This window comes from Xiphophorus hellerii, chromosome 6, assembly GCF_003331165.1.
Source record: "Xiphophorus hellerii strain 12219 chromosome 6, Xiphophorus_hellerii-4.1, whole genome shotgun sequence".
NCBI classification, from domain to species: Eukaryota; Metazoa; Chordata; class Actinopteri; order Cyprinodontiformes; family Poeciliidae; genus Xiphophorus; species Xiphophorus hellerii.
Genome location: NC_045677.1, coordinates 28,232,042 through 28,242,051, shown reverse-complemented (window position 1 = coordinate 28,242,051; position 10,010 = coordinate 28,232,042). Strand labels below are relative to the sequence as shown.

The 10,010-nt window shown below is 38.6% G+C and overlaps 2 protein-coding genes and 1 long non-coding RNA gene across 4 annotated transcripts in view; 2 read left to right on the top strand and 1 right to left on the bottom strand.

Moving 5' to 3' along the window:
- The first annotated feature begins 1,437 nt into the window (after window positions 1-1,437).
- On the top strand, window positions 1,438-4,351 carry LOC116720956 (tripartite motif-containing protein 16-like). The gene has a single exon (XM_032564481.1). It carries the CDS (start codon window positions 1,508-1,510, stop codon window positions 3,167-3,169), a length of 1,662 nt encoding a protein of 553 aa, XP_032420372.1. The 5' UTR covers window positions 1,438-1,507; the 3' UTR covers window positions 3,170-4,351.
- Window positions 4,352-4,966: 615 nt separating this feature from the next.
- LOC116720993 (gastrula zinc finger protein XlCGF57.1-like) lies at window positions 4,967-9,538 on the top strand. 2 transcript variants are annotated; one of them, XM_032564551.1, is made up of 2 exons: window positions 4,967-5,286; window positions 6,847-9,538. In XM_032564551.1, exons 1-2 carry the CDS (start codon window positions 5,088-5,090, stop codon window positions 7,881-7,883), a joined length of 1,236 nt encoding a protein of 411 aa, XP_032420442.1. In that variant the 5' UTR covers window positions 4,967-5,087; the 3' UTR covers window positions 7,884-9,538. The 2 variants fall into 2 exon arrangements, 1 of the variants encoding a protein (XP_032420442.1); XR_004339490.1 differs by having other exon boundaries at window positions 4,972-5,301; window positions 6,847-8,848.
- The window catches only part of LOC116721093 (uncharacterized), a 54,554-nt gene continuing 52,095 nt past the window's right edge, over window positions 7,552-10,010 (bottom strand). The window contains exon 4 of the long non-coding RNA XR_004339509.1: window positions 7,552-7,593. This is a non-coding gene — a long non-coding RNA (uncharacterized LOC116721093). The remainder of the gene's footprint in view (window positions 7,594-10,010) is intronic.

Sequence of the window (10,010 nt, the reverse complement as noted above, 5' to 3'; positions counted from 1 at the left end):
CTGAAGTTCACTAAAAAATGCTTTGTGAGTCAAGCCCTGGTAGTTTCGTCAAGGGCCCTGGAAAAAGCCTCCTGGTTTGGAGCTTGTGAGGAGTAAAACCAGTGGCCTGGTTGACAGAACACCTAGCAGACATCAGCGCGACCTTGGTTGAAAAGCGTCAACCAAGGTCTGTGCACATATTTTTGCCATTCTGGTTTTTATGGTTTGATTCATTCTCTCCACTTTTCTACGTGACAGGAGATGGTAGACTGTACCAAATGCATGCTTCAACATTGTTTAAACCTGCTGCAAATCCTGATTTTGCAATGAGATCTGTCTCATTGTCAGATCTCACCTTTTCAGGAAAATTGTGTCTTGAAATATAATAGCTAATGAGATATTTGATCACTGACTTACTGTCCTCTCTTTTGGTAGGCCAACCCTCATGCCATCCAGAGTAATCATGTGAACGTTTTAGTGCCTTTTGAGGTACTACACATCAGCACATACCTGCATCCTCTCACTTGCACTACCATGTCTGTGAAATCAATAATAATCTCCTTTCCTGGTTTTGTCTCCAAAGGTTGATGTGGGTTGATGGTTGGTGTATTTGCCAACTTCTTTGCAGAGAAAATGTTAAAAATTTGAGGGTTAATGCTAAATCCAATACCAATGCTATGCCCAGACATAACAAATGCAGAAAAAATATCATACCCACAGCTTTCCTTAAGAAAGTACCGCCTGTCATTGAAAATGATCTGATTCTCTCATTTTCTCATCAGCTGTTTTCCCCCAGGCTTTAAAAACAGCAGTTATCAAATCACTGATAAAAAAGAATATTCTGGACAAATCACTACTGCAGAATCACAGGCTGATCTCCAACCTTCCATTCGTCAGTAAAATCATTGAAAAAGCTGTTTCAACAGTTAAATTGCTTCCACATGGTTGCCAACTGCTTCCATTATGTCCCTTTTAATCCTGTCTCTTCCTCGTGTTACACTGCTGTCTATTTTCCCTGGATTTCTGGGGGAGTTTTGTTCTCCTCTGGCTCCCTGTGCTCCAATGGTTTTTTTGTAAGTTTTTGTTCTTATTTCTTCATTAAATCTTCAAATCAGTTTGTCACCCCAGTTTCTCTGCATTTGGATCTTCTTCCATCTGCATTGATTATGACAGTATCAGTCATATTTTTAACTGATAAATATCAAATAACCTTTAGCTAAATATGATGCTATCTGTGGGGGTAGCATCATATTTAGCATCGAGATTATATCTCGAGAATAAACAAAGCTCTGAGCTGGTCTAGAAATGGAAAACATTATTTGAAACACAAATATTTCCCTCGTTAATCACCTCTTCTCAGCAGCTCCAGTCTGTCTAAATCCTTCCTGCAAAACCAGAGGTTGGATGGGCGTTACCACCCTGTAAATAAGTGTAAGACCTGCAAGACTACATTCTTCTGAACAAACAACAGCTCACAACACTTTTTCTCAAAGGCATAATCACACAGTCTCTGTAACTGAGAAGAGAAATGGAGGAGAATCCGCTGAATCAAGAAACCCTATCCTGTTCCATCTGTCTGGATCTACTGAAGAGTCCAGTAACTATTCCCTGTGGACACAGTTACTGTATGAACTGCATTAAATCCCACTGGGATAAAGAGGATCAAAAAGGAATCTACAGCTGTCCTCAGTGCAGGGAAACATTCACACCGAGGCCTGTTTTGAAGAAAAACACCGTCTTTGCAGCATTAGTGGATCAGATGAAGAAGACTGGACTCCAAGCTACTGCTGCTGACCACTGCTATGCTGGACCTGAAGATGTGGCCTGTGATTTCTGTACTGGAAGAAAACTGAAAGCCATCAAGTCCTGTTTAGTCTGTCTGGCCTCTTACTGTGAGAAACACCTTCAGCCTCATTATGATTCATCTGCATTTAAGAAACACAAGCTGGTGGAGCCGTCCAAGAACCTCCAGGAGAACATCTGCTCTCGTCATAATGAGGTGAAGAAAATGTTCTGCCGCACTGATCAGAAGTGTATCTGTAGTTTGTGTTTAATAGAGGAACATAAAGGTCATGACACAGTGTCAGCTGCAGCAGAAAGGACTGAGAGGCAAAGAGAGCTGGAGGAGAAACAAAAGAAAATCCAACAAGTGCTCCAGGAAAAAGAGAAAGACATGAATCTGCTTCAACAGGAGGTGGAGGCCATCAATCACTCTGCTGATAAAACAGTGGAGGACAGTGAGAAGATCTTCACTGAGCTGATCCGTCTCCTCCAGAAAAGAAGCTCTGATGTGAAGCAGCAGATCAGATCCCAGCAGGAAACTGAAGTGAGTCGAGTCAAAGATGTTCAGGAGAAGCTGGAGCAGGAGATCACTGAGCTGAAGAGGAAAGACGCTGAGCTGGAGCAGCTCTCACACACAGAGGATCACAACCAGTTTCTCCTCAACTACCCCTCACTGCCAGCACTCAGTGAGTCTACACACTCATCCAGCATCAAGGTTCGTCGTCTGAGACACTTTGAGGACGTGACAGCAGCTGTGTCAGAGCTTAGAGCTGAACTACAGGACGTCCTGAGAGAAACGTGGAAACAAAGCTCACTGACACTCACTGAGGTGGATGTTCTACTGTCAGAATCAGAACCAGCTAGCAGAGATGGATACTTAAAATATTCGTGTGAAATCACTCTGGATCCAAACACAGCTCACAAATGGCTGGTGTTGTCAAGGGAAAACAGGAAGGTGACAAGAAAGGCTCAACATCAGTCTTATTCTAGTCACCCAGAAAGATTCACTCACTGGCGCCAAGTTCTGAGTAAAGAGAGTTTCACTGGACGTTGTTACTGGGAGGTGGAGAAAAGAGGGAGAGTTTATGTAGCAGTCGCATACAAGAATATCAGCAGAGCAGGAAGTGGGAATGAAAGCTTATTTGGAGGTAATGACAAATCTTGGGCTTTAGATTGTCACCAAACCCATTATAAATTTGGTCACAACAACATTTGGACCTCCATTTCAAGTCCGTTTTCCTCCAGAGTCGGAGTGTACCTGGATCACAGAGCAGGTGTTCTGTCCTTCTACGGCGTCTCTGAATCCATGACTCTGATCCACAGAGTCCAGACCACATTCACTGAGCCGCTACACGCTGGAATTTGGGTTGGGTTTGCATGCCATGCAGAGTTCTGTGAACCCAAATAGACAGAACCCACGTAAGGTTCTGTGGGTTTGATGCAGAATCTTAATCCTGCAACAGATTTGTTCTTGATTGTCGTTATTTTGTTTCTAAACTGCATATAAATCAATAGGTAGAGATTGTAAGCACTGGTTTTTCTTAAAGTCCGATTTTCTTTAAAACAGCTGATCAGCACAAGAATATTTACTGTTTCCACTTTCAGGCTTTGAACTCAGAAATAAAACGACATACTACTCCTCAAGTTGAAAAAGTGAAATCAGTGCATTGATAATGTTATTGTTTTAACTCATTTACCAATGAATATGACCAATTATAATATTACTAATTACCAACAAATTGATAATATATTAATTTACCAATTAAATTAATATTTATTAATGAGACAACATATATTGTCTTATGTGGACTTAAGCTGGTTACATGTTTTGTTAATTCTTAGGCGGAAAACATTCAGAATAAAACTGTCATGTCAAATCTTCACTGTTAAGCTGTGTTGGTGATGGGATGCTGCCCCCTACAGGAATGTTTCGTTCTTACATGACAATGGGTCCAGGAAATGTTTATTATTGTTTCATTAATATATAGAGAATGAATCTGTGTAAACCAAATTATTATTTTATCATTTCTGTGTTTGTGTGTTTTGTATAAAAATAAATAAAGCTTTGATTTATACATGAACACTTCCAGAATATTTTATATGGGAAATACATCAACATAACCACATGATCCAGTTTCTCCATAGAGTTCTGATCGACTCTCCTGCTCAGAGTTAAATCATCATAAAACCAACAGTAAGAAACCATCAACGTCCACACAATATTCAAAAAACGTTTTGTGACAAATTAGGGGGTTATAATTTAAGAGGAAAAGGAAATTTAAAAAAAGAAATAATGTATTAGAACACCCAGAAAGAGTTTTTTGTACATCAGTGTGTGGAGTAGATTTATGGAATGTATTAAATTATAAATTTAAGTTGAAAAGCAGTTCAAAAATGAGCTTATGGGGAAATATGTTGTATAGGGTGGGCGTCTCAAAGACCAAACATACTATTGTTGATATTAAAAATGTATAATTTTACATTTGAGGTTGAGAATGTGAGGTTAGCATGTCATTCAACATGGGACGAATTTAAGAGTTTTCCTGGGGAGATTTAAATATTTGGAAGTTGATGGGTATGAGAAGGGTTCCTTTTCTAACAAATTATGTAATAATGATTGAAATGGGCATGATCATGTGTTTTATTACTTTTCCCTGTTTTTACTTTTTGTCTCTTCGAAATAAATAAATATATAAAACTGTGTTGCCGTGGCAGCCAGCACTATGGAAACACAGACAGACAAATGAAGGCTAGTGTTTCAGGTGGACTTTGTTGGTTTCTGATTGACTGGAAACAATCAATCAGTATTTCCTATTATTATTGAAAACCTGTTTTTAATAATAAACTGAGAATTGTGCTGTTTTGCTGCATCTCATTCACAGTCAGTGGAAACATTATTTCAAGCAGCGTCAAAGATAAAAGTGAATAATCTTTAACTACAGCTTCAAAGCCACCAAGTAAAAGTAAAAGGACAGTTAAGAACATCAGTTGTAAAAAGAAGCAACAGTTATACAGGGAACTAAAAGCGGGTTTTGTTTGGTTATTAGAATGTAACACATTAGGATAGAATGAAGACTGAAACATGCACTAAAGGTCCAGTTCAGCTAATGTGTTGTTTTGCTGACAAGCTGCAGTTCCACTCCAGCCCAGCAAGGGGTGGTAAATGGACCAATCAGCCTTTTGTCTCAGTGTGACCCGAGCGGAAGTAAAAAAAAAACAGGAAAAAAAAAAGAAATTAAAGAAAATAAAACGGCGCCAGCTGCAGCTTTTGTTAACTCATCAGAAAACTGCTGCATTGTCCCATTCCTGCTAATATTTCAGCAACCATGTCTTCAGCTCAGCATCTCAGAGAGTTTATCAGAGAGAGACTAACTGCTGCTGCTCAAGAAATCTTCACCGAGGTTGAAAAAACCATCATTTGCTACGAGGAAGAGCTCGATGCTCAGCGCAGGATGATGGGGATCAACTTGCAGCAACAAATAAAGCTCAACAGAATCGGTTCGGAGCCGCACAGACAAAGTTCTGGTAGGTCCGGATAAAGTAGGTCAGATCAGGGCTGAACACGAACTGTTTTTAGCTGCGATGCTACAGAGGTTCGGTGTTTTGCAGCCCAGGACAAAATGTAGCTGCATGATTAGAAAATGTTTGTTAGAGTCTCTGAAAACAATTTAAGCCCCATAATTAATTATGTTAATGCAAACGATGCCCGAAATAATAGTAAATGTTTTCAGACAAACTGTTCAATTAATAGCAAAATTCAGACCCACATTAACTTATACTGCTGTGTATGTTTACTGTAATGTGAGTCACACTGCTTGGGTTCATCATGTTCATCATGTTCCAGAGAGAGAGGTTATGTTGCTGCTACATGGCTGGGGCTACATGTGTAGCTTTCTGATTCACATCAAGCCTGTTGTAGATTTTAGATGTGTCGCCTGAGCTGAATCTGACCCAACTTGGCTTCTGTGACGCATTTTAATAAGCATATGACAGCACAGATAGTACTAGATGCGAATGCACAATGTAATTAGTTTTTAGCTATTTATGAAAGGCTAAATAGAAAAGTAAGTACTTTATCCTGCTGAAGAAAAAAAGAAAAGCAGTGCAGAAGTTAATTAGATTGTAACAAGCGCAGCGCATTGCACAACTAATGCACACCTGGCTCCGCTCCCATCAATCACACATCCCAGAGGATGTTTACTGCAGTTACAATAAGCGACGAAATGGACCTGGAATATGTTAAGTAATAGACTACTGTGCTAGCAGAGGTAAAATCAAAGGTTTGGAAGTATTTTTAAGCTGGTAGTTGACAACAGGAAGATATACTTTGGCTTCATGGAATGTAGTAAATGTGGCACTTTTCTTTCTTATGTAGGTTTACTTCGAGTTCGGGCCTCTAATTAAAGTTAATTGGCTGAGTTGGATCTTGCTCGGACCGGGTGCGTTTGGATTGTTTTAGGTCTGATCTATAATATATTCTGTTTTGGACACATGAAGGTTGCTGGGAAGACTGTTGTCTTTGCATTTTCATGCAGAGAATAGTGGTGCAGATGGCCAGCAGAATAAGTATTTCGGCCAAGTGCAGCAAGTTCTGTAAATTCTTCATTAATAAGCTCATTCAGGACCTTGTAGATCCTGAAGAATGTTGTTAGTCATCAGCCATGCCACAAATGTCATATTTACACTCCAAAGAATAATATGCTTTACTAATTAAAGTTCCTACACTGTCTGGTCAACTTTAAAAATTGAGGTTTTAAATACTTCAGTTACGTTTATTGTGTAGGAACTGTTTGTGGCATCAGTTACTGTAACAAAGTTCGCCACTGAATAAATGTCTCAAAATTAGAGGCTTAATTGTTCTTTTTACTGTAATACAATCAGAATTTATCTTACATTTTTTAAACATCTGTGCCAGGGCTGCCAATTAGTGTGGACAGTTTTTCCTGAAAATAAATAAGCACTACAAACTAAGTTTAGATGAACTGTGTGATGCCAACAGTCTCGGATCTCCAAGAACAACCAGGCTGATGCATAAAGCAGTCATCAATTAAATTATATTAATGATCTCTTCCTTTATCCCCACAGACCTCCAACAGCCACATTTCTCCATTGAGGAGAAAACTTTTGCCATCCAACAGGTTCGTAACCAGGGGAGGAGGTCCAGTCATGACCAGGAGGAATCAGGACATCAATGGACTGGAGAACTAAGGGAACCACGACCTCCATGTATTAAAGAGGAAGATGAGGACCCCAAATCACCACTGATTGATGAACAGGACATTCAAGGAAATACATGGATTAAGGAAGAGGAGGAATCAGAACCTCAACTGATAATTGTAGAAAAGAAGGAACCAGATTATTCAGTGCTTCAACATGAACAGCATGGACCAGAACATTTACCAACCAGGCAGGACCAGAATGACCTATGCAGCAGTCAGGAGGGACAACATCTTGTCCAAAAGCTGTTTGTTGCTTTGATGGATACTTCTACTCTTCAGGAAGATGGCATGAGTGATGGAGGACCACAAACTGAGCAGCTCTCCTTTCAGATATTTCCTGTAGTTGAGAGCAAAGATAAGGAAGGAAGCAGCTCCACTGTTTCAGAGAGTCATTCTCATAATGAGGCACAGGCACAGTTTTACAGAACCCACACATGTAGGAAGCCTTTTTTATGTGAAACGTGTGGAAAAAGTTTCACTCGAGTAGATCATCTAAATTTTCACAAGAAAATTCATACAGGTGAGAAGCCTTTCTCATGCGAAACATGTGAAAAACGTTTCTCTCGAATTAGTCATTTAAGGCTTCACAAGAAAATTCATACAGGTGATAGGCCTTTTTTTTGTGACACATGTGGAAAATCTTTTATTCAGAGCTCGGACTTAAATGTCCACAGACGAATCCACACAAATGAGAGGCCATTCTCTTGTCAGACATGTGGAAAAAGTTTCACTCGAAAAAGTAATTTGAATGTTCACAGGAAAACTCACACACAACAAAAAAGTTTTTCATGCCAGACATGCGGACAACATTTTCTCCGTCTTGGTAATCTGATTTCCCACATGAAACTAAAACATAACAGTGAGAGGGAGACATTTGACTCTCACACACAGTTAACATTATAAATATTTAAACTTTCTTTGCAGTTTTCAGTTTATGAAAATGAAGTAATTTTGTGGCACTTCTGAGTAGTGCCCCAGATGTTCCGCTAAATAGCCAATTGTTTGTGGTTGCTTGTTGTTGTGGTTTCATCGGAACCTGGTTTAGTCTTCCAGTTTTCTGGGTTAATTTTTTGTTTGTAGCCATGATTATTTCGTTATATACCAGTGTGTTTTTGTTTGTTTAGGTTGAAAGGCCTCTGCTGTCTGGTGTCATTAGTTTATTCTCAAAAACTTTGTATTGATAGAATTTAGACTGCTTTTTGTTCAGCGTTAAATTGTAGGTTATCACACATTAGTTTGATATTCCTAAATACTATATATTTTGCAAGTTAAGGAAGAGAACTTTAATTTTTTGCTAATTTAGCCTTCCATGTTATTTTGCCAGTTGAAGAATATTATATCATTGTGGAGTTGTAGTCATTTTTTTGATCGTTTATTTGAATCTTTATACTGGACTAGGAAGGGCTTTTTTCACCAAGTCTTAAGAGACTTCTATGTCTGTGAACATCAGCAGAATTTATGAACAAATGTCAGATTTTGTGCTACAGTCCACTCACGTTATTCAGGTTATGCCTATTTACAGATTCTTGTTTTCATAGGGAGTATCTATGAAGTATTTAAAAGAAATGCTGCATGGGAGGCTAAAATAGTTTGACAAAGTGCTACTGGACACACTATTGGCTGGTATTTGCAAAGCAGCCACTGTATAAGCACCATTTATTTCCCTTGCTGCTGATTGGCTGCACTCTTAATAGTGGAGATAATGAAGTCCTCTGATTTTGAGGTCGTCTCAAGATTGTACAATTTCCTCTGTATATTTCAGTGCATATAAAGATGTATATGCTGTTTAAACTTTTTCAATTTTTGATGTGAAAAGCTGCAGAGAGTTTTGAGAAATGTTTGCTTGAGGAAAACAAATGCTTCGTAGATATTATCCAGCATGGTGGTGGAAGCTGATGATGTGGGCTTGTTGATTGGTTCAACAATCGTCTTTGTCCCAAACTCTTCTTGAACCAAATGTGGGTCCATCTGTCAAGCAGCTGAAGCTTGGTCCAATCTGGGTCATCAACAGGACAACAACACCAAAACAATTGTAGGGTTCAAATGGCCTAGTCAAAGGCCAGACTTTAACGTTACTGAAATCTTGATTTCCATAGAGCTGTACTGAGAGGATTTTGTTTTTTGAGCCTAAATGATCCAAAGCATGGTTCTAAAGAAGACTGAGTGAAAGTTGATCTCCAACAATGTTGTTTAAACTAAGTTACCTTTTGTTGATTTTGTTTTTTTGTAGATTTTAAATAGATCAAAGTTTCTGCTTTCAGTTTTGAGGATTGTAACAAACTACTGATTGTTGTTGATGTGTTTCAAATTTACAAAGTTTGTTCATTTGATTTTCAAATGTTTTTGTTCAAAGTGTTTAACTTTTTCACATATTTGAAACATTTGTTTTAGACTTGTGAAAACCAAAATGTTAGAACAGTTAAGTTTTTCATGTTACTGTAAAAAAAAAAAATTAAGTTAAACTTTTTCAAGAAATGTTGAATTTAAATACATGAATACTGTTTGTTTTCATCAAAGTTTTTCTGGCATGAACCAATAAATCTTTAGCTTCAGCTTGATTCTCATCTCCTTCCAGATCTCTGTCTAAGATTTCTACCATTGAACTTCATTTTTCTGGTTTAATTTCAACCGGAGAAATTGGCGAACAGAAGGAGCGGTTGCATTGTTTTAGAATTGTAGTTTTGAAATGGGAACTGAGGATGTAAACGAAGCCGTTCAGACCATTTTGGCCACTCTTCCAGACATTAGCCATTGGGTAAAATCAGATCCTATTGTCTCAAACTTCAACAGAGTTCAAAACTCCAGCAAGCAATCGCTTCTCAATAGCCGAGATCAGAGAGTCTCTACGAAACAAGGCTTAGAACGAGGGGATGGTTATTACCAGGCACTTCACAATAATCTGGGTTCTAGTTCTTCAAGTTCTTTTTGCAGATCAAAGGTATTAAGGTAAAATTAAAATTTGTCAGGGGTTAAACACTTGGCATTGTCTCTATGGGTACAAGCTTTAAGTAAGCTCTGCTTAATAGATAA

Bases quoted from the DNA above. Each gene is read 5' to 3' on its own strand.
- LOC116720993 (XM_032564551.1), top strand. From the start codon at position 5,088: ATGTCTTCAGCTCAGCATCTCAGAGAGTTTATCAGAGAGAGACTAACT. The intron at 5,287-6,846 runs GTAGGTCCGGAT...TTATCCCCACAG, and splicing joins GCCGCACAGACAAAGTTCTG to ACCTCCAACAGCCACATTTC.
- LOC116720956 (XM_032564481.1), top strand. From the start codon at position 1,508: ATGGAGGAGAATCCGCTGAATCAAGAAACCCTATCCTGTTCCATCTGT.